This window comes from Liolophura sinensis, chromosome 6 (genome assembly GCF_032854445.1).
Source record: "Liolophura sinensis isolate JHLJ2023 chromosome 6, CUHK_Ljap_v2, whole genome shotgun sequence".
NCBI classification, from domain to species: Eukaryota; Metazoa; Mollusca; class Polyplacophora; order Chitonida; family Chitonidae; genus Liolophura; species Liolophura sinensis.
The window spans coordinates 38951820-38976184 of NC_088300.1; the positions used below are offsets into that span (position 1 = coordinate 38951820).

General features: G+C 39.0%; 1 protein-coding gene across 3 annotated transcripts; it reads left to right on the forward strand.

Annotated features, from left to right (window-relative positions):
- The first annotated feature begins 1133 nt into the window (after positions 1-1133).
- Positions 1134-19553, forward strand: LOC135468348 (E3 ubiquitin-protein ligase SIAH1-like). Of its 3 annotated transcripts, none has more exons than XM_064746547.1 (8): positions 1134-1224; positions 3445-3562; positions 4154-4234; positions 4726-4884; positions 9737-9869; positions 10647-10753; positions 14488-14680; positions 18728-19553. In XM_064746547.1, the coding sequence occupies exons 3-8, from the start codon at positions 4183-4185 to the stop codon at positions 18906-18908; spliced, it is 825 nt and encodes a 274-aa protein (XP_064602617.1). In that variant the 5' UTR covers positions 1134-1224; positions 3445-3562; positions 4154-4182; the 3' UTR covers positions 18909-19553. The 3 variants fall into 3 exon arrangements, with proteins under 3 accessions (XP_064602617.1, XP_064602618.1, XP_064602619.1); XM_064746549.1 differs by lacking the exon at positions 1134-1224 and adding an exon at positions 1236-2142; XM_064746548.1 differs by lacking the exon at positions 3445-3562 and having other exon boundaries at positions 1136-1224; positions 18728-19552.
- The last annotated feature ends 4812 nt before the right edge of the window (positions 19554-24365 follow it).

A 24365-nucleotide genomic window follows, 5' to 3' on the forward strand; every position in this document is an offset into this window, starting at 1 on the left:
ATAGGTGGCATACGCACTGGAATGTCCAGTATGTCTGTTTCGCAGTCTGACATGATTTTATTGTGGTATTGTCTCGTCGAAGATATAATTTGGTACCAGTGAACAGTGTTGTCCAGTATGGGCCAGTTCCCCACGGTGACGTCAGAGGGATCACGTGACGGGCACATGAATTCGGCTCTGGCTGACGGCTCCCCGTCGGGAGAGCAAATAATCGCCGCGGGAAGCGTGTGAGGCGGAGAACAAACACGCAGATTCGTTATAATGAGGGCTTATGAGATAATTATTAAATAAATACCGATGATCATAAGATGTTGACAGTATTCATTTAATCTGGGATTAATTTATATTAGTCCCAGATAGATTAAATGCAGACGTACACTGCATGAACCCACTGTCCATATCCACCCTACATGAACTAGAGGGTTCACGTATAACTTGTTGCACTCCACGCATACACAATATATGAACCCACTGCAAGGCATTCGTACTGATCATCTATACGTCTATATACAGCATGACCCACTGACCACTATCTAACCAGTGAGTGGGTCTGTGCATAAGAGCTTTAATCTGTATTTATCATGGTTAAAAATACGTACCACCACAACCCAATTTTTCGTTTGACACCATTATACTATTGTTTATTTAGAGTGAAAAGAGGTGAGATGAGATGGTTTGTAAGTATGTAAAACTATGTAGGTGTATTCATTCTACATAGGCATTACTCATGTAATATATTCAGTGCTTGTAGACCTATCATTTGGATGAGGGAGGCGGATGATGTGACCATTCCACATTTCTCATCATTAAATAAATCATTCTCTTGTGCGTCTGTGTCAGTAAATATTTTCACTGCAGGCAACTGTTTGCGGGAAAATGAGTAAGTTGCTGATTAATTCCCGCAACTTAAAACAAACACGCGTAGAAGTTTCTGTCAGCTATCAGCGTGCCCTGTGTGAGATTTCCCGCGATTTGTCCGTGTCTCCTTGAGTGAAGAGGGCCATACACACGAACGAATGACGTCATACATCAAAACCATTGCGATAGTATGGCTCCTGCTGACAGCACCTGACTGCAGCTGGATACTCGACGTCATCGATTCATGCCTAGTTGTGATGTCCACGCATGACGATGACGTTTACCGCAGGAGAAGACGACTACGATAAATTGGGATAAATGTTTTGGACAAATTAATGAAATATTAAACAAAATCACTCACACTGGGTAAGTTTTTACAATAGACTAACAGTTTGGTTATCACCCTGCCTTAAAGATATATCAGATGAACGCTATAAAGACTGTTATAGCTGTCAAGTTGTACCGCATTGATCTCTTACTGTGCTGCGCCATCTTGGTTTGTTATTCACATTTCACATTGGAAGTATAATTTGATACGACAGAAGGTTTTGCTATCTCAGATAAAGATGGTTGAACCGTTGTGTTTGTTAAGAACCTCAATGCTGAGCTGGTTGTTTACATTGTGGCCTCCTAAGGTTCAATTTTGCAACTAAATGTTGTGTACTCCCTCCCCCCATCTCATCCTCCATCACCACCATCCTCGTGTTGTATTTCGTGGGGATTTATTCGCCCATAATTATTTGAAACTAACAAACACATCAGCCGTAACTTTACAACATTCAGCTTCATGTTAAACAGTGATAATTAGATACTATAATACTGAAAATTTCAAACACAGATAAACGGAGATACAGACTACCAGTTTTGGTCACGGTAGTGAGAGCACTGCATGTTTTCATTGTTTTGATTTTAACATTTTTATATCATCATCATGTCAGCCTTTGTCACACATAAGGATGACAAGTAACACTAAATGTTTAAATGCTAAAACTGCAACTTTTCAGTATCTGTGCCAACATTTTGCATTTTTACTACTGCAGGCTATCTTTTGAAGGCCTAGCGGGTCACTCAAGTTCACAGCAAAATTAGACTAAATTTCTAAAACTATAATATGTGGAAGAAAGCTTTGTGGTGCAGAAATGTCTGATACTGTGGTCGCTTTGAGCTCATGTTGACTTCCTCTCCCTCCGTACGTGGAAAGGTCTGCCAGCAACCTGCAGATGATCATGGGTTTCCGCCCGGCTCTGTTGGGTTAGGTCCCACCATAATGCTGGTCGTCGTTGTGTAAGTGAAATATTCTTACAATATCGTGAAATACATAAATTTATCAGAAATGTCCGAAATGATGATTACGAAATATTTACAGTGTACTTACTGTTATAACAATATAATTAAGGAAGGCAATTTTACGGGACTGATGTCAAAAACATATGAGAGTAGAGCATTATTTGACCCTGTGCATGACCCCATGCTGAGATGGTCCAAGTATACATGTACACCAGTTTGTACATTAGCATGCAGACTGTGCTTTTATGTCCCCTCATGGAATAGATATACATGTGTACATTGGCATGATTATCAGTCTCCCAAATTACTGTACAATTTTGTCCAATTGACAGACTGCATTGCAAGGAGAATGGCTATATTGTGATTTTCATATATCTTGAATTAATAAAATAGCTTTTAATATAAGCATTTGAAGATGAATTATGTTATAAAACTGCATTTTTCAGTAATTTACTGGGATATGCGATGATGTTATATCATCAAATAAATATTCAACCTTAGGGTGGACATTTTCAAATGGTCACACATATATGCAATCATAAACAGTGTTATTGCAAATAGGTCAACCGAATGTCCCAATCGTTGATAGTATGTGTTCAGTCTTTCTTGGACGTCACAATGTTATGACATCACATAAGAAAGTATGCTTCAGTTTTGCACGAGCATTCTCAAGGAGGCTCCTGCATCCATATAATTTTACATGCATGCGTTAGCTTTCAAAAATTTGGGTCGAATTGAAGCTGGTAAAGAAATCAGTTGTTGCGTAAAAACCAAAAAAAGCAAGATTCCATAGGTGACATTTTTTGAAAGCAAATAAGTGGGCTATTGGAGGAAAAATGCAGAAAGTTCAGTTTGTATCAGTTAGACTGAAAATTTATTATTATTCTGTGGCATAACAGAGGGGCCTCCGTGGCTCAGTCGGTTAGCGCACTAGCGCAGCGTAATGACCCAGGAGCCTCTCACCAATGCGGTCACTGTGAGTTCAATTCCAGCTCATGCTGGCTTCGTCTCCGGCCGTAAGTGGGAAGGTTTTCCAGCAACCTGCGGATGGTCGTGGGTTTCCCCCGGGCTGTGTCTGGTTTCCACCCACCATAATGCTGGCCGCCGTCGTATAAGTGAAATATTCTTGAGTGCGGCGTAAAACACCAATCAAATAAATAAATAAATAAATGTGGCATAACAGAGTATTCTCTGGCAAGAAATATATGAAAAATCTTGAAATGATACATTCTTTTCAAACTGTTACTACATACATACTGTTGAGTGGAAAGTGGTACATGTTTTACATGTGTATAACAGTTATAGGTGCAACATGTATATATGACGGGAGCATGCTGTGGCTCAGTGATATGGTGTGGGAGTTCAAAACCAGCCTCATGACAGTGCTCAAGAAACAGTCAGTGTAATCGTGTGTTTGGTATGTGCACACATGAAAGTTTGACATTAACTTGCCTGAGATCTACCATGAAATATGTATGTAAATTTCTTGAGTTTGACATTGAACAAACATCTGGTTAAAAAAAACAAAAATAACATATGTATTTGTTCAAGTTATGGTTTTTTTGAGAGCAGAGGTGTTACTGTATCTAATTCTGTTAAGTACATCTGTATGTATCTTAAGGAGTTTAGAGTTAGAGCTTAATCTCTTTTATTGCTGAATGCCTGAAGGTACATGTAAAAGAAGTTCTGCTGTACCTTGTGACCTGTCAGGCAATGTTCTATTTTTGATTACATGGACTGTAAAATGGGCATCTGAAAAAAAGCTTTAACATAAATTATTACTTTCATAGACAAACAAAGGAGGAAGTTAAGGAGCTGAATATTTGTGAGCCTAAGAAATGAAATGGGTCTCATTTGTGCCTCTCAGACATAGTAAGAAATTATGGTAACAAAAGTGTCACATAACATGATGCAGTACATGTATATGAAGGTCTTCCTTTGCCTGATCAATCTCAATACTCTCCTATTGAGGTCTGTTTGATTGATGGCAGGTTTGTTTCATTTTCAGAATGCGTGACTTTGGATGACAGTTTAAGAATGTCTCGGCAGTCAGTGTCGTGTATTAAAGGCAGGGGCCACACACCCAATGGTAAGAACATTAAAAGTTAGTTTGCCATATGTTTGCCATATTTAAGTATGTAATCTATAACTGAATGTGTCCATACTAAGTGTGTTTAGTGTTAAACCATATGTGGTATTATCAGTCTTTGAAAAATCTCCTGCTGGTACACTTATTTATTCATTTGTTTGATTGGTGTTTTACCCTGTATTCAAGAATAATTGACTTATATATGACGATGACCAGTATTATGAACTTGTGGGTGGAGACGGCGTAGAGCACGTGGGAAACCAACGGCCATCCGCTGGTTGATGGAAGACCTTCACATGTACAGCTGGAGAGGAAGCCAGCATTAGCTGGTGCATTTAGTTAGCAAATCTATTATAACATGACTAAATTGGCAATTGGTCTCTAAGAGATTCACACTTTTGTTCACTCCATAAATGCCCTATTTATAAATGAAAAGTTATCTCTAAATTGTGTTTACCTGCCTGAGTTGTTGTCATCTCCATATGTTTCAGTTTCAAATGCCAGCAACACAGATTTGGCCGCTCTGTTTGAGTGTCCAGTCTGCTTCGACTATGCCCTGCCTCCCATCATGCAATGTCAGAGTGGGCATATTGTGTGTTCCACATGTCGACAGAAACTGACCATGTGCCCCACATGTCGGGGACCCTTAGGTAACTTCTACTTCGCATTTATACAACCACATAGCCTGATGTATTTGATGCATAGTCAAGTTCCCCATTGAGTCTTTGGGCTAAAGCATCACCAATTTATCTCTTTGTACTAGGGATGTTGTGTGTTGGATTTTCAGCTCCTGATGAATTTGCTGGGAATTCTTGAAACATAGCGTCTATTGGTGTAAATGTTGACTATGTACATCTGGATAAATAATATAGGGTAAGTGACCTAAAGTTTCGCCCTGGGACTCGAAAAGTGTATCCCAAGATTCATTGCGTTGGTTGTGGCTGACCGAGTGCTGCGGAAGAGAATCAGGGGTGGTCAGGGGATTATACTGACAGCTCACGCTTCGCTGAGCAGTTGGTCTGGGCTCCTACCACCAACTGTTCATGTTTTAATCAGTTTTCATTGCACTAATTTTGGTGCATGCACTTCACAACAGGTTAATTGTTTTCTTGTTATTTTGTGATAAATGAGAATTTGGGAGAAAACTCTGTTGAGATTAAGGTTGACTACCCAGTATCTTTATGCATGTGTAGTGTCATGTCAAATATCTGTTTTTATACTGGAGGGCTTTCCGTATACAAAGTCGTAGCAGAACTTAGCACACCGCAAATCCATACTTGCAAACTAGGCCTACCAGCAGATGAGATGAAGATGTCAAATTGCGATCAAAACGACACCTACATGCGTGGTCATGCTTTGAGACAGTGTTCGGAATTTAAAGGTTCGATCTCATTCATGGCTATATTTAAACATTTACACATAAGCCTCAGTGACTTGATCCCACGTGGCGAGGCTTAGCAGCCAGAGGTACCAAGTGCCATTCAGGGTTATGAAACCGGCAGGGGACTAATCACTCTCTGCTGACATCTTGCCGCCAACTCAGATCATGTAATAGTGAACAACAGTAACTTACGTGCGAAACTTTAGGTCGTTTACTGTAGAAATTAAAGTAAAAAAGAAACCTCAGAATTGAGAAGTTATTTTAATTTTTAAAGCATGCATGTATTTGTGTTTACCATGCCCATTTAGTGCATAGTAGTATATTGCACATAAAGTTTGGTATGTAAAATTGCATTTTCACAAGCACATAAAAACCTTACAATGATACTTTTTGATTCCAATACTTAAGTTTTTCAGATGAGAAATTGATAAGAGTTCACAAAAAACTCTCAAGTGGATCAGTAAGAATAAAGCAAAATTTGTCACTTGAAAAACGCTAAATACCGTATTTTCCATCAGTACTCCGTGTTTTTCAAAAGTGATATTGGATGTGAATGAGGGCAACCTCTGCAACAGTGCTATATTTTTGTGGCAGTACAATACCTCTCCAAATTTTAGCAGAGGAGTACTGGCTTGTATCTTTAGAGTACTGCCTAATCAGAGAAAACCATTTCAGTCTATTCTGTGTTACCAGCATTGTCTTCATGATTTTGATCCTCATCAGTGATATCAACAGGTATTCAGTGGAGTGATTTCCATGGACCCACATGTGGCCATTTTGAGTGGGTCCTGAATAAAGTGTTTTTGTTATTTTCTTTTCTTCTTTGGACAAATTGTAGAGTTAAACCGTTGTTACATGTTAATAAACATTTGAATATGTAATGTTTTAAACTACATGTTTGCAGACGCAATCTGCTGCACCTGATAGATGCTCTTGCAGTAAGAAAATGGTGACCTTTCAGGGCCATATCTAGAAAAAAAAATATTAATATTCTGTTTGCAACTGTAAAGTGCTGCTGCCGATACTGAATAATGTACAGATTACTACTAGCTAGACCAAAACTGTTTTAGTTCACATGTTTCACACTGAATTTCAAATCAAATCATAATCAGAATTCTGATTATATCCACAGCTACTGGATATATTAGGGGGAAAATCTGATTATATTCTCAGCCACTGGGTATATAAGGAAAAAAATTGTTTTCCTTATTTACCCAGCAGCTGTGGATATCATCAGATTTTCCCCTTAATACATCCAGTGGCTGTGGATATAATCAGATTTTCCCCTTAATACATCCAGTGGCTGTGGATATAATCAGATTTTCCCCTTAATACATCCAGTGGCTGTGGATATAATCAGATTTTCCCCTTAATACATCCAGTGGCTGTGGATATAATCAGATTTTCCCCTTAATACATCCAGTGGCTGTGGATATAATCAGATTTTCCCCTTAATACACCCAGCGGCTGTGGATATAATCAGATTTTCCCCTTAATACATCCAGTGGCTGTGGATATAATCAGATTTTCCCCTCAATACATCCAGTGGCTGTGGATATAATCAGATTTTCCCCTTAATACATCCAGTGGCTGTGGATATAATCAGATTTTCCCCTTAATACATCCAGTGGCTGTGGATATAATCAGATTTTCCCCTTAATACACCCAGCGGCTGTGGATATAATCAGATTTTCCCCTTAATACATCCAGTGGCTGTGGATATAATTAGAATTTTTTTCCCTAATTTAACCAGCGGCACTGGATATAATCGGAAATTTTTGTTGTCATACATACCCAGCAGCTGTGGATATAATCAAATTTTTTCCCTTGTATACGCAGCGGCTGTGGATATAGCTTCAAAGTTTTATTATATACAGATAATAGCAACTGGAATATTTGGTTATATACATGTACCTGTACCCAACTGCTGTGAAAATTGTTTTCATATACCCAGTGGCTGTGGTTATAGCTTCAAAAACATTTTTATATACCCAGCACTTGCTGCTATGGATATCATGTGAATTACATACTCAGAGACAGACAGCAGGCTGTGGTGTAGAAGTTAAAGGAGCTTGTGTTTTAGCTGCTACGACAAGGAAGGTGCATGTTCAAACACGGGCTTGGACAGGGAATTTGCTTTCACTGCTTGTGGGGCCTGAGGAACAATGTAAACGGTCATCGACGCAAGTGTGACCATTTAAGCTATCCGACATTCGTGGTGCATATCTGTACGTCACACGTAGGGAAGTTCTATCCGGTATAACTAGCCAAAGGTCAAAGGTTTTCGCTGGGCACTCCACTGGATCACCGTCATAATTTGAATGAAATATATATTAATAAAGTCTTAATGTCATCCACAAAATGATAACAACAGTACACACAGCATTATAGACGCCAAGTAGAATTTGCTTTTCCTAATCTCTGTTGTACTTACCAGATGTAAGGGTAACCACCAATAAACTAGGTAAGTGTTAATATTATAATGTTGATCTACTTTAATGTAAACTGTTAAAGCAAAAAAAAAAAGTTACAAGGAGTCACAATTTATTATCCTTCTCATACTGTATCTCAGGGTGTACTATTTTCTATGCTGAGCATTTTTCTCTTTCTCGCACCATTCTTTACAGCAAGTGTGAAAGGATGACCGGGAGCTAATTGCAGAGTAGTGTATCTCTTCAATCTGCCAACACTTCGTGTTACTCGATTTAAGAGTTACATTCCACAAAGCCTGTAGCCAAACATCCTTTTCAAAATCTCTTGAAATTCCGCATATTTCGCTCCACAACAAATTTGATAGTTCAATTAAGGCTGTGGAAATTTGGCCATTGATTGGTTAAGTGCAGACGTGCATGGATATAACCTAGATTGGTACATCCACAGCGGCTGGGTAAAACGACACTCCAATTTTTTTTTTTTTTTTTTTTTTTTTAACACAGCATTTAAAATACACAAAAACTTCATGAAACATATTATCAGATGCCTGTTCACACATTGATGGTATAGGATTACTGTTATGCACTGGTTCCAATTCGTAATATTTAAAGAAAACAGTCACGTATTTATAAAAATAAAGTCACATAAATAATAATGCACGTATGAAGCTTATTGATGATTTGTATGTAAGTTATTACATTTAGCAGCGTTCAACAACAACATGCTCTGTGCAGATACTCGTAAAGGTTTACAAAGATCTGGAATTTCCATACAGGACTTGTTGTTTCAGTATTTGTAACACACTCCAGCCTGTCTTTGTTTCTTTGTTGCTACTTTTCGGTTCCAGAACTGCTTGGGAAATCTCCTTGTCAAAAGTTTAGCATCTTTTCACTTGACAATGTGCACGACTCGTACTTTGCCCGTCATATATAATCAATGCAAGTTTCAAGACAATGTACTAGTCAATCGGGAAGCATTGTGACTTTGTGGACTTGTGCTCGGTTTTACCTGGAAAACCAATTATGTATGTCTGTCAACATGAAATAACATGTACATATGCTTTCATAAACTCATGCGCATCGTAATTTTTCTAGGCGTATTTTGATTTCTCCTATTTTTTCACTTATATGCGTATTTGGCATTTTTGGAAGCGTAAATTACGCCAATGCGCCTCATATCTGGAGCACTGCTGCAACAGGCCAGGCGGAGGGCTTGTATGTCATTAGACTACGGTACCATGAATAACTCTCGGGGAGCTGAGAGCTGATGAAGACTTACCTTTAAAGCCATGTTTCTCACCCTATAAATAAGAAGAATAAATAACTTTTTTGTAGTGTTGCGTGTTAGAAAATGTCGCACACTAAATATACAAAAAAACACCATGTTTCATGAATCTTAGTATATCATTTAGCCTGTCTGAAGCTAACACAGAGCACTTTTCTGTGTTTGGCTTCACACATTCATTATGCACAGTCTAACATTTGTTGAAGACCATATGTCTTTTTACTAGTATGGTATGCATATGTCACAGGTGTACTGTGATTTCATTGACTCTAAGGACTATTGTATAAGTGCAAACGTATTGCACATGTGGCATTATCAGACTGTTATCAGACAAGGACATGTATCTACAGGTAAGTAAATACATGTGTACATTGTACTCCACTTGTGTTGTTTGCCTGTTTCAGGTAACATCCGTAACCTGGCCATGGAGAAAGTGGCCAGTACTGTGATGTTTCCATGTAAATACTCTTCAAGTGGTTGTCTGGTAACATTGTTACACTCCAGTAAAACAGACCATGAGGAAACTTGTGAATTTAGGTGGGTAGGCCCCTTTGTGATTACATTGTACATGGAAGATGTTAAACCTGCTACACACCAATGCGGTCGCTGTGAGTTCAAGTCCAGCTCATGCTGGCTTCCTCTCCGGCCGTAAGTGGGAAGGTCTGCCAGCAACCTGCAGATGGCCGTGGGTTCCCCCCGGGCCCTGCACGGTTTCCTCCCACCCTAATGCTGGCCATCGTCGTATAAGTGAAATATTCTTGAGTACGGCGTAAAACACCAATCAAATAAATAAATAAATAAATAAATTAAACCTGCTACAGGGCAGATTAAAAAAAATCTCAAAATATACAGGGAAGATGTGAACAAGTATAATATGTGTGTAAGAATCAGAAGTTGAGACATTGGCGCCCTATAGCAAATCAGTCCAAGTGGTATAATCTTTTGTTATATTACGTCATATTTTTATATTGCTGTGGACGTAAATCAGAGAGATGGTTTATAAACGCTGCAGCATAACAGAAGTGAATGGTGGGCTTTTACACACCTTGGAACTGGCTGGTGAAGGCAGGAATCGTTGTGTGATTATACCCATTGAATAGTAGGATTGACTGCAATATAAAAGTAAAATGCCGACATGCAGATATACAATTGAACGTTTTATGAGGTAAATTTCAATCCGGTACTTTTTTATCATACTGTTTTTGTCATGAGTAATTATACTGTTGGATGGAGAAATATATTAATATACTTAGCACATTTTTTATATATTGTAACTAAGTTGGCTGCTTTAACCTTGTTTCTGTGTGATTGTAGACCATACTGCTGCCCATGCCCTGGAGCCTCTTGTAAGTGGCAGGGCTCATTAGATCAAGTCATGCCACACCTTATGCAGTCCCACAAGAGTATTACTACTTTACAAGGTAAGTCGTGTAATTGATCCTTTGGAGAAGGCTTGATTTCTGGTATGTTATTTATTGAGATACTTCTGGAGCAGTTATTCTTCCATCCAAAATTAAAGAGGGAATGAGAATCACAAGCCATTTGGATCATTTCATGTCAAATCAGCCCAAAATGTGACCTCCTTGAATTTCTATATTTTTCAAAATACCTTAACATATATGAGGAAGGATTTGCCAAGTTACACATGTAACTCCGAATTCAAAGTGATTTTTGATATATGGCACTTAAGAAAAAACATGTACTGTCCATTCCGTACAGCCTCAAAAATCTTATTTGTTCTGGAAACATTTTAGGAGCCTGTAATTTCCCATTCAAGGGGACCAGAGATCTTTCAGAATACGGCCTCAGAAAAGTGATATCTTTTGAAATTTCAAATTTCAAATTTTGAGATAATAGGCTGCAAACATCACGCTTTGAGTAATGCTTTTGTTAAAGGAGAAGACGTGATGTTGCCTTAACTGGATTCACTGCATGAAGTTGTAGCTCATAACACGGAACTAGTGCTACATACGACATCATTTGAGATTGTTTTATGACCATTTAGTCGTATGTACATTATCTTGTATAAGGGGCTATTCTCACACATTGTTGTGGTACAGGTGTGTACTATTTACTGACCACCACAAATGTAGAACCAGTTGATGAACGAGCCGTGTAATATTAAACAACCGTGTCAAAAATTATGTCGGACAGTATAGCATAGTGTCTCGGCCCAAACTGCATTAATTTCCTAGGCATTCATAGGCCTCACATGTTTAGTAATGCTGTTCAAAATACAAATATATGTACCATGTACATTGTTTATTTTAGTGTTTAGCAGTTTGTAAACAACAATATCAGAGTTAGTAAGTGAAAAATAAATCTTTTGGATGCCGATTGTGTATTGGAACAACGAGACATGATAACGTGTAAAATTAAATCTTTCTAAGAAATTTTTTTTTTCTCAATTTTTCACAGCTGACAACACTGAAGAATTTTAGATGGGCTCTTTTATCTTTCTTTTTTTATCTTTATTTTTCTTTTTTTTTAAAAAGACAATAAAAACTTTCAGGCGCTGCGTTGGAGCCGATATGCTTTCTCCGACGTCAGATAACCAGGTCAGCAAGAAAGCTGATCTTACAAGCCACCACCAGCACTGCACTTTGGATATAATGGGAAGAGTTGATACAATTCTTGACCCATAAACAGTTGAATGTGTATGCCTGTGTCATTAGTCCAAGTTGGGCTTAGATTTGCATCCATGGTTTAAACATTTTAGCATGACTCGATGTGTTACACAACCTTACAACAATGCTGTAAACATTCCCTAGTGGGCAGATTCTCCCCTCTAGAGACGGTGACCTGAACCAGGAATACCCACTGCATCTGTAGGCGATTTGAACCGGGTTGCGGGTTAACCCATCCGTTGTGGCCGTACATTCTACAGTACATTCCAACTGAGGTGCAGCAAATCCGGAGATGCTGAGTTGGCGATCCCTATAAATGGTAGTAGGCCAAATGTATCAACAGTTAGTACACGTACCCTGAGCCTCTGCATTCAATGACAGGGAAAGCAGTGTTGAACAAAATGTTAAAGGTGGTATCTTAAAAAGTACTACCAGTATTGAGATCAGGGTTTGTACACATGTAGAGTACAATAACACGACAAAGATATTCCATCGTTGATTTGGTGTGAACATATTAAATACCATAAATTACTGAATTCCTGACTTGGTGTATTGTTCATTAGCATCAACCTTAAACAGAATGTTAGGGTTGATATCTCAAAAAGTACTACTGCATGTATTGAGCCCAGGGTTTGCACGTGTGTAGAGCTAAATAGTGTGAGGGGGGATAATTCATCCTTGATTGAGTGTGTACATATTAAATACCATAAATTACTGAATTCCCAACTCTTTTATTAGAATCAGTGGTAGTGAAATCTTAGGGGTGCTATCTCAAAAAAGTACTGCAGGTTTTGAAGTCAGGGTTTGCACACATGTAAAGCACAATAACACATGAGGGATATTCCATCATTGATACAGTGCGTGCAAATTAAATATCGTAAATGACCAAATTCCTGCTCTAGTGTATTGTGTAGTAGACTCAAAAGTGAAACAAAATGTTAGGGATGGTATCTCAAAAAGCACAGCAGGTATTGACCTGAAGATTTACGTATATATCAAGCTCAATGATACAAAGGGGGTGTTTCATTGCGCGATCATGCTTTGTGTATAATAATTACCGTAAAGTACCAAAATCACAATTTCAGTACTTTATGTATCGAACTGAGGTTTTGCATTCATGCGCCTCCCACAGGCAAGCTCTTTGGTGGCCTTGCTACCAGATCTAAGTTTATCAAGAGTTTGATTGACAGTTTTGTGCAGTGGGGCCTAACCATTAATGTTGCACTTATGTTGTCTAAACATGGTTGGTTACTTATGCTATCATCGTCAGCATGCTGCCTAGCCGAGAATACGAAAAATACCTCTGACGTTAAAGAACTAGAGTAAAGGTGATGTCAATAATGGTGAAATTACATAAAGAAAAATTTCAAAGAGCTGTCCAACTATCAACAAGGCTGGTGAACTGTTAAGGTAAAAAAAAAAAAAAAAGGGTAAATTGCACAGTGGTTTGTCCTGGAGCATACATGTAGTTCAGACAGTATGTCAGCACATCAAAGATAGACTTGGTGTCTGTATTAGTTCAGACAGTACGTCAGCGCATCAAAGATAGACTTGGTGTCTGTGTTAGTTCAGACAGTTACTCAGAGCATCAAAGATAGACTTGGTGTCTGTATTAGTTCAGACAGTATGTCAGCGCATCAAAGATAGACTTGGTGTCTGTGTTAGTTCAGACAGTACGTCAGCGCATCAAAGATAGACATGGTGTCTGTATTAGTTCAGACAGTACGTCAGCGCATCAAAGATAGACTTGGTGTCTGTGTTAGTTCAGACAGTACGTCAGCGCATCAAAGATAGACATGGTGTCTGTATTAGTTCAGACAGTACGTCAGCGCATCAAAGATAGACTTGGTGTCTGTATTAGTTCAGACAGTACGTCAGCGCATCAAAGATAGACTTGGTGTCTGTATTAGTTCAGACACCAAGCACGTGTACATGCATACGCTTCAGAGTGGTCAGGCCTTTCTGTACAAATGGTCATGTAGGTAAAGAGTATTAACTAGGTGACAAAGATCTATATATTTCACTTGACTTATGGCAGCTCAATGAAAGTACAAGGTGTAACAAAAGCGTGATGGTTAAGGGCTATTGTTTCTAAATTATTGAAGATATTACTTTTCTGAAAGCCTGAGTATAAAAAGGCCCACATGGGCATTTCCAGACCTCTAGTCCCCTTGAATGGGAAATTACAGAAATCTAAAAATGCTTCCATAACAAATAAGAGTTTCAAGATTGTCAAAAATGAACAACACCTGGTGTTTCTAGAGGGACTTACCTTAAAAAAAAACATTTGGAATTTGGAGCTGTAACTTGGCAAAACCTTCCTCAAAGGTGAAAAAACAACTACAAATCTTCGAATGAATTATTTGGAGGAGATAAAAGGCATGTGCCTCTTTCAGCCATAATCAAAGATATATCACTGTGCATTCTGGTAAAATCTGTAGGAAAGTTGACATGTATGTCTGACTTACTGACTAGCCAGACAAAAGATATAAAAATGACTAACATTTGTTTGTACCATTGTATTTCAGGAGAGGATATAGTATTCTTGGCCACAGATATCAATTTGCCTGGTGCTGTTGACTGGGTCATGATGCAGTCTTGTTTTGGGCACCACTTCATGCTTGTTCTCGAAAAACAGGAGAAAATCGATGGGCTACAGATGTTTTATGCCATAGTTCAGCTGATAGGAACCAGAAAACAGGCAGAGAACTTCGGCTACAGGTAAGAGGAAAACCAAAAGGGGTTGATCTAGGTCAATTTTGAACATGATGTAACAGGTTTGGGCGTCGCGAGTTTGGGCGCCCTAATGATGAATCCAAAGAAAATAAAATACATGTAAAAAGATTTAAGATCATAAGTACAAATGTTTAATCCTTGAGCTACCAGCTGAAAACTTTATCTGTCATGTATGAATTGGAAAAAAACCACTAACCAAAGGTGGTTGTGCGATGCGATGCCAATCAGTTTGATCTCCAAGAATATACACTGTACTATCACATCTTATTAGGTTCTGTTTGAATCTGTGGGGTAAACAGAACTCTTTAAAGAAAACCCAGTCAAAACACAAGCTCTGTGTGAGGTCAGCAAGCGTATGAATCCCATCTCCGTTGTTGTGTGCTGTGACCGAGCATGTGCGGTGACATATTAACAAAAATGACTAGGAAAAATTTTACGGACGAAGAAATGGGGACCGTCAATCAAGAGACCAGTGGTTTCTTACAGTAACATCCAGCAGGATTGGAAATGTAAATTATGCAAAGAATACACTACTACAGGGGATTAAACATGGAAGTGTGCTATTTAGAAAATGATAGTGAAAGGAAACATAACGAGTCAAATAACCAAGACTTCCAAAGCCATAAAGTAACTGAGAAAGCCCAAAATCAGAGAGGTATGGAAACATTAATCAAAACCACATACTTTATTTCTAGAAAAAAATGGGCTATGAAACAGAATTTTTGTAAAATGTTTGTGAAGTGTGTTGCCAACTTACCAGAGGAAGACTTGCAGTGGCACTGTCATTCTAGTGCCAAAAACACAACATCTGTCCTCTACAAGTATGGAGGAATTTTGGATTCTATTAACTGCTGCTGGGAGGCTGATCTTTTCGCAACCTAACCTGCTCTTCTGGTTTTACTCTTTTAGCAGAGAAGAATATGGATGAAAAAGACCACAGACACACAGACCACAATTTTTGTTCAATATGTTGACAAAGTAACCCACAAAGTTTGTGAGGAATATTTAGCAATTGTGGTAATGAAAGTAGACAAATCGGCAGCATCTCTCTTCAATGAGGTGATGGCGGTTTTGGCCCAAGAAGGTCTAAATTCGACATAAATAAGATTTGCGGGGTTTGATTGGACTAACGTTATGAGCGGGGGAAAATCCGGCCTAAAAAGTAGAATCAGACATTGATCCCCCATGCAATTTATCAGAACTGTTGAAACCATAAATTGGTATAAATTTGGTATTCGTTCACCGTATGAAGAAGTTTCCATTATTGCAACAGTTTTACTGGACGTGTGGAAAACCTTCAAGTAATGAACTATCAAATTTGTTGTTTTTTTAAGAGTTACAGGCAACATTAGGGCTTTACACCAAAATTAAAATTTTGAAAGCATGCGCCACTGGATGCCTTAGTGATAGAGAAGCCTGTGTCAGAATCATTTCACGGAGGGGTTGTCCTCAGGACGCTCCGGACACTTGAGGCAGAAGTAAAAGGTTGTAGAGATCAACAAATAGAAGTGTGCCCGATGATCTTGCTATTAGCTGACATCTTAGTCGCAATCAATCAGTTCTCCAAGTTTCTTCAGCAAAATCATCTGGATTTCACATCTATTCCAATTCGTTTTGAAAATCTGAAAAAGACCCTTTCAGATCTGTGTACCAAGTGTCGATCAGGGACAGTATTTTTCCCAGGCACAGAAGGAGGAGTTGGAAAAGGCAGTAGTAGTATACAACCCTGTTGTTAGACAGTTCAGTGTGCTTAACCCATCACTATCGCTTCATATTTGTGACAGACTTGCAAACACTTGCATTCCCTAAGAGGCTTTTATCAGAACACACCAACTGACTCAAACACAGAGGAGACCAACACATCTTACCCGATCGTCTACAAGAAACAAGCCATGGCAGAGAGGGCTGACTTTCTTGAAGAGTTTGGTACAGCTTTTGAATTATGCAGCAAGGATCTTCACAAGGAAGTCACGCAAATGTTAAAAGAGAAAAAAACTTAAGCACTCTAAATCCAGTGACTACATTGATAGTCTTCTCATGTGTACCAGTACATTTGTGCTTTTGGGAGCCTGACAACAACAAAACACTGCCTGTAATTTTTGGACTGGCCTTACTCCTTCTACCCTCTATTACCAATGTGGAAAGGGGTTTTTGTCATGAACTTAGCAGCAGTCTGTTGAGAGCCTCCCTCATCCGAGTAAATTTGAACAGATTGATGAGAATTAACTTGAATGGTCGAGACAATCTTGTTGGATTCAAATGTCAAGAGAGATGCTCAAAAGTGGGTGTCAGTCAAGGACAGAAGAACCATTTCAGACTAGCAGATTCAAGTCAATGCCCGCTTTGGGACCGGTTGATCCAGGATCAATCCTTGATCAAGTCACACCTAAAACTTTAAAAGAGGAAGTTGTAACTTCCTCGCTTGGCTTTCACCATGAAGGGGATGGTGCAACGACTGGTTGACCCTTATCAGTATAATGGCTCGGGCGGGACGGCTTACTTGCCTTCGGTAAGTCGTCTCAGTGAAGTAGCACTAAATAAAAGAGCGGTGAAAATCCGTCCTGCAACAAGGAGGCACATTACAAGTACATGCACCCTATGGATTCCTTCGTTGTCATATGACTGAAAAATTGTTGAGTATGACATTAAACCCCAAGCACTCACTCACTCACTCAAGTCAATGCCAAGTACCAAGGAGGTGAAAAACCAGTAACTGTACACACATGTAACTGTAATACTGAACCATCCAAACAACAGCAATCACTGAAACTCACTTTGAGTTGTGAATATTGTTGTTCATACAATGATAACAATAAAAACTACACAAATATGGATAATTAAATGTTTTCATTTTTGTGCATTATGACACATTTATTACAAAACTTTTGATAAAATATACAAGAATTAATCAAAAAGTAATCACATAATTTGTAAACAGTTTGCTTTACAACAAAATGCGAAATTGATTTTAAGATTGTCAGGCAGTAGAATAAGATAGTCTTTGTACTTTTTTCTTTACAGAAGTGCAGCATTGTCTGAAGCAAACTCAGTGATGGAATAGATAAAAATGTCAGGAATATAGTTGATGTATAATATGTACTCTGAAATTGCTTAAATCTATTCAAGATGAAATTCCAGAGTATGTAAAAAATCTGACTGCTGGTGGCCATAGGCCCCCAGACCCCAAATAAACTTTTTTTTTCCTCGCTGTGCGTGGTATGTGTTCCTAAACTTTTGAGCTAGGTCTGTCCCTGGCTAATAAGCATGTTTTAATTGAAAAAGTTTAGTTTATTTTTTTTTTAATATTTGATGTACAGCTACATGTGTGCAATAACAATAGCATGTGATTCGTGGGAAATGCACTGGTAATTTGATTATGGTAATAGGCTGTTAGACTTTAGAACTTGCAAAAGTCAGCCACATATAGTTTTGGGTATGATCTATTTTTGTTTAGCATCCAGTCTCCACATAGTACTGGTTAGCGAAGAATCTGATATCAGGTTTTGAAAACAGCCTGTTTTTAGTCCATTTGTTGGAATAGGGTGAACAGTTTCCGCCTTGTAAGGGCTGATAAAGGGTGTCCAGTTGGGGATGTTTTCAACTTCAGGTGTCCATTTTGACAGGTGAATGGCTAGCTGTCTATCCCTAAGATTGCCCCCCCCCCCCCCCCCCCCCCCCACACACACACATACACACATGTATTAGGGGAATTAGATGAATGAGCAGAGAAGTTAGGTTGATATGATTGTCTGTCATTTAGAATAAGTGGTGGTTTGCACCAAGTTCGCTGTCTGATGTGGAAAGGTTTGGCAGCAACCTACAGATGTTCGTGGGTTTACCCCAGGTTCTGCCCAGTTTCCTCCCACCATAATGTAAACTCGTATACCGTCATGTAAGTGAAACTGAAATATTGTTGTGTATGGTGTGAAAACACCAATGATATATAGAAATAAACTATTCAGTACATGTAGTATGGAGTGCAACACAAAACACACGTCAAGAAAATAAAGAGCCCTTTTTTGTTTTTTTCAGGCTGGAGTTACATGGCCATAAACGCCGGCTGACATGGGAAGCAACTCCGCGAAGTATTCATGATGGTGTGCAATCAGCTATCATGAGCAGTGACTGTCTTGTGTTTGACACTAATATAGCCCAGCTTTTCGCCGATCATGGAAACCTGGGAATAAATGTGACCATATTTATGTACCCCTAGCATCTTACGAGCTGAGATAATTAGTGCTGGTATTACCTACAGGGCTCGTGGAAGGAAGTGACTGTGGCAGGCTTTGTTCTGGGACAAACCTTTCAATAGCCTTGTATTGTTATAGATGCTTCTTAACCTCCAGCTTTGAAAATATCCTGATTTTCATTGGTGTATGTACTTTTGTTTTTATAGAGTGCTGAAATTCAGCAAAGATTGAGATTTCATGATCAGCTCCTGTACAGAGTTAAGGCACAGTTAGTGCTTGATATAAACAGCTGTATCACAGTGGTCGTACATGTAAATCCCCTTGTGCCGTGAACATATCAGCCAAAGTATACCCATGAGGTATCACACAGGATTGCCAGATGTACCAAGTGGTGTTTCTCCAAGTGGTTGTATGTGAGTTTGGTCTAGAACTCCACTCTGGTTTAGCATATACTGACAGTACACAAGCCAGTACATGTTTTCTACCCATAGTGACAGTAATCCAGTGTCTGTATGTCTACTTGGCAGTCAGACCTGACAGACAGTGAGAGTGTACCAGTGCCTGTATGTCTACATGAGAATCAGACCTGACACACAGTGGCAGTATACCAATACCTGTATGTCTACATGAGAATCAGACCTGACACACAGTGACAGTATATCAGTACCTGTATGTCTACATGAGAATCAGACCTGACACACAGTGACAGTATATCAGTACCTGTATGTCTACATGAGAATCAGACCTGACACACAGTGACAGTATACCAGTACCTGTATGTCTACATGAGAATCAGACCTGACACACAGTGACAGTATACCAGTACCTGCATGTCTACATGAGAATCAGACCTGACACACAGTGACAGTATATCAGTACCTGTATGTCTACATGACAATCAGACCTGACACACAGCAGCAGTATATCAGTACCTGTATGTCTACATGAGAATCAGACCTGACACACAGTGACAGTATACCAGTACCTGTATGTCTACATGAGAATCAGACCTGACACACAGTGACAGTATATCAGTACCTGTATGTCTACATGAGAATCAGACCTGACACACAGCAGCAGTATATCAGTACCTGTATGTCTGCATGAGAGTCAGACCTGACACACAGTGACAGTATATCAGTACCTGTATGTCTACATGAGAGTCAGACCTAACACATTGACAGTGTACCAGTACCTGTATGTCTACATGAGAATCAGGCCTGACACACAGTGACAGTATATCAGTACCTGTATGTCTACATGAGAGTCAGACCTAACACAGTGAAAGTAATCCAGTACCTGTATGTCTACATGAGAATCAGACCTGACACACTGACGGTATAGTGACAGTACCTGTATGTCTACATGAGAATCAGTCCTGACAGACAGTGACAGTATATCAGTACCTGTATGTCTACATGAGAGTCAGACCTGACACACAGTGACAGTATATCAGTACCTGTATGTCTGCATGAGAGTCAGACCTGACACACACTGACAGTATATCAGTACCTGTATGTCTACATGAGAATCAGACCTGACACACAGTGACAGTATACCAGTACCTGCATGTCTACATGAGAATCAGACCTGACACACAGTGACAGTATATCAGTACCTGTATGTCTACATGAGAATCAGACCTGACACACAGTGACAGTATACCAGTACCTGCATGTCTGCATGAGAATCAGACCTGACACACAGTGACAGTATACCAGTACCTGCATGTCTACATGAGAATCAGACCTGACACACAGTGACAGTATACCAGTACCTGCATGTCTACATGAGAATCAGACCTGACACACAGTGACAGTATACCAGTACCTGTATGTCTACATGAGAATCAGATCTAACACATTGACAGTGTACCAGTACCTGTATGTCTGCATGAGAATCAGACCTGACACACAGTGACAGTATACCAGTATCTGTATGTCTGCATGAGAATCAGACCTGACACACAGTGACAGTATACCAGTACCTGTATGTCTACATGAGAATCAGACCTGACACACAGTGACAGTATACCAGTACCTGTATGTCTACATGAGAATCAGACCTGACACACAGTGACAGTATACCAGTACCTGCATGTCTGCATGAGAATCAGACCTGACACACAGTGACAGTATACCAGTACCTGCATGTCTACATGAGAATCAGACCTGACACACAGTGACAGTATACCAGTACCTGCATGTCTACATGAGAATCAGACCTGACACACAGTGACAGTATACCAGTACCTGTATGTCTACATGAGAATCAGATCTAACACATTGACAGTGTACCAGTACCTGTATGTCTACATGAGAATCAGACCTGACACACAGTGACAGTATGCCAGTATCTGTATGTCTGCATGAGAATCAGACCTGACACACAGTGACAGTATACCAGTACCTGTATGTCTACATGCGAGTCTGACCTGACACACAGCGACAGAATATCAAAACCTGTATTTCTAAATGTAAATCAAGTCACAGGTATAAACCTCACGATTGGTTCAAGAAACATTGTCCAGAGCTTGTCCAGACCACATCAGTAAATGTGGATGAATCCTATGTCATGTTTGCTTTTCTCGTGCTGGGAGTGTAGAGAGCCGAACATGTACGGCAGCCTAAAGGCTTAATCTATTGCTTTTAATATTAGAAACAATGTTGAGTTATTTCCAAGGACCATGATAGGCAAAGCGCCATCTGGTGGTGTCTTGGGAAGATAGCTCAGTGATAAGGCCCTCCCTTAGACAGCATCTACATGGTGCTGTACTTACATGGGGCCATAGCTCAGTATTGTTTCTCAGTAGTGGGGCATTTTCTTAGTGCTTAATGAGAGCTGTCTTTGACATAAACATTCACTTTGTATAAATCATTTTGGTTGTTAGATGAATGTTGATAGAGTATCATTTTCTTGTTGTTCACAAAGATCATACCAACATATTGTAGTTTATTCCGTGAAAGTGACAGAAAACATCTGGCTGCATTTCCCTGTTTACTCAGCCAGAAACCAGTGAGTCTTTGTCTTACCAAATAAGCTGTTAATATTGTCAAAATGTATATATATTTATGGCTTATGGTTTTATCACATTTATATCATTTGTTATATAATGAAACAAAAACAAAGTCTGTGAAAGCTGATTGTGCATGCTTTTAGTATTATGATTGCTGTATATGATGTACATAATCAAGGTGTTCGGGTTTGTAATGGTAAGCTTCATTGAGCTGCTGAACTCAATGACGTGGAAAATAATTGCTTATCAAAACAAAGCTCAGGTACAATGTACATATGTACAAATTGAGTTAGGTATTTGCCCGGGTTTGTGATGACGTGGCAGTGTAGAGGTATATGCGCTTGTATATAGGTGTATGGTTGTTTTAACCAAGTGAACCAACTCTTGCATCAAAGATCGTTTTATCTTCAGAAAAACCTTTGGCTTACGAGTTAGTTTCATTCGAGCCTTCTTCCCACGTGTTCAATGTTATGACATGTGCATTCATTGCTAAACTTCCCCGTGAAGTATTGAAACAGTTTGTAAACTACATGTGTTTGTTCATATGTGCTCTTTTATGTTTCAATATTCGATATTTGTGTCAGTGCTCAGAGACAAAAAAAAAATGTATTATTGAATATGAAACACCTGTGATTCATATGATATAATTAAGCTTGAGAGCGTATGCTTACGTGAAAAAAAAATTCAATTTCACGCCTAGTAACTGCCTCCTAATTACCTACTGGCTAACTAGTTTTGAAACAGTACTCTTAGCCTGTCAGCCGTTGACCTAATCAAACTTTTGCTCCAAATTTTATACTTATTTGTGTAAATCACGCGACGACTAAAGCCGGGGGCATAAGACGGGCTTTGAGCAGATAAAAGTAGCTTGGGTCTAAGTAGTGTACTCTGTTTTTCATTCCTGTCTTTTGGGGCAGACTAGTAGAGTAGTACTCATGGAGTATTTTCGGATCACTATTCTCGTGTTATCCAACATAAAAACAAGGTTTCATATGTCATAATTTAGTATGACTGTTCGCGAACAATGTTTTTACTCCCCATTTCTCTCCGATTGAAACAAGAACGATAATAAAACGATCGCGGTGAAGAGGCAGGAAGTGTTGTCAGAAAATACAAAAATTGTGTAAGCCATTGTTTCTAAAATACTTTATACACGTTCATTCTGTCCAGATTGTGCACACTGTCGTTCTAATCAAACAGCTGAAACAATGTTATTGATGAACGCTGGTGAAGTAGTTTCGCGCGAGAACACCAGTGGTTAGGCTAAGCTTACGTTCAACGTACATGCTTCAAAGGTCAAGCTTGTCTAGTGGTGGCAGTGATGTAAAGGAAGCGTAGAGCGGCCCATACGCTGTAATTAGGTTATTAAGATCAACATCATTACACGTACATGGATGCAAGTCCTGATTCTTTACATGTATACATGCATGTCTAAAAAAAATTGGCAGTGTGGTATATTCCTGATCAATTTATGTTCCACAAAATGCCTACCTCTCAAGCTTGTCCGAAAAATGAGTCAAATAGCTGGATAAGCCATTCAGGAGAATCGATGAAAACGTCTGCTTTATTTAGACACTTGTTTTTATCCAAGTATGGTTTGAAATGTGACTGCACGGGGAGGTATGTCACGTACCTGCAGAAATGGTGAGATTTTGATGACTATATAACCGCTCAGACTCGTGAAATTTTCTTGAGCAAAAACAGTGTAAAACAGTAAATGAGTGCATGCCGAAATAAATAAATGTATACCTCCTCCTGTTTCTGATGAGGGTCAGCTGTGTTTTTTAACTGGGGACATTGGTAGAGATCCCTTTTTGGTCCCGAATCACAAACTTTGTCTCCGTTATTTCCATTTAATCTCGACATTAAGTTTCATACTGTGTTCTGTTACACTGTAAATGTAGTACTGGGTGGGAATTTTTGTACCATTACGTCGTTAGTTAATTCTACACCCTCGAGTTTTCATATTTATTTCAACTAACCCAGTAGATCTCTACTTTACGATTGCATACTTTACATGCACCGTGACCATCATTATTCGTGCTAGGGACAAACTTTAGGATGGGTTGTTTTTAATAGTTCGTCAGTACCAGTATTATGTCATTACAGTTTCATCATCAGTATAATATGTTTTCTTATCTTTAATTGTACTAACGCTTCTTATAATTTTGTGAACAAAAACGAGTCACTGCATGAAAAGCATCAGCGATTGAGAAGCAGGTAACATATTTGAAGTAAAAAAAAGCAGTAAGTTTAAAAACCATGCAAGACTGGCCTATAATATTATTCCTTTTATATAAATATGTATCTACGTTCATTTTTAACTGTAATAGGAGTATGTATGGGAGTAAAATGGTCTAAATGTAAATCTAAATTTCAGCTGACTTCAAACATAGTTCAGGGTCATGTAGGCATTACCAGTACATCAGTTCAATGTTATACAGCCTTGTCACATTTTTCAGTT

Excerpts from the sequence above, each read along its gene's own strand:
- LOC135468348 (XM_064746547.1), top strand. The coding sequence starts at position 4,183 with ATGTCTCGGCAGTCAGTGTCGTGTATTAAAGGCAGGGGCCACACACCC. Across the intron at positions 4,235-4,725 it reads CAGGGGCCACACACCCAATG|TTTCAAATGCCAGCAACACA; the intron begins GTAAGAACATTA and ends CATATGTTTCAG. Across the intron at positions 4,885-9,736 it reads CACATGTCGGGGACCCTTAG|GTAACATCCGTAACCTGGCC; the intron begins GTAACTTCTACT and ends TGCCTGTTTCAG.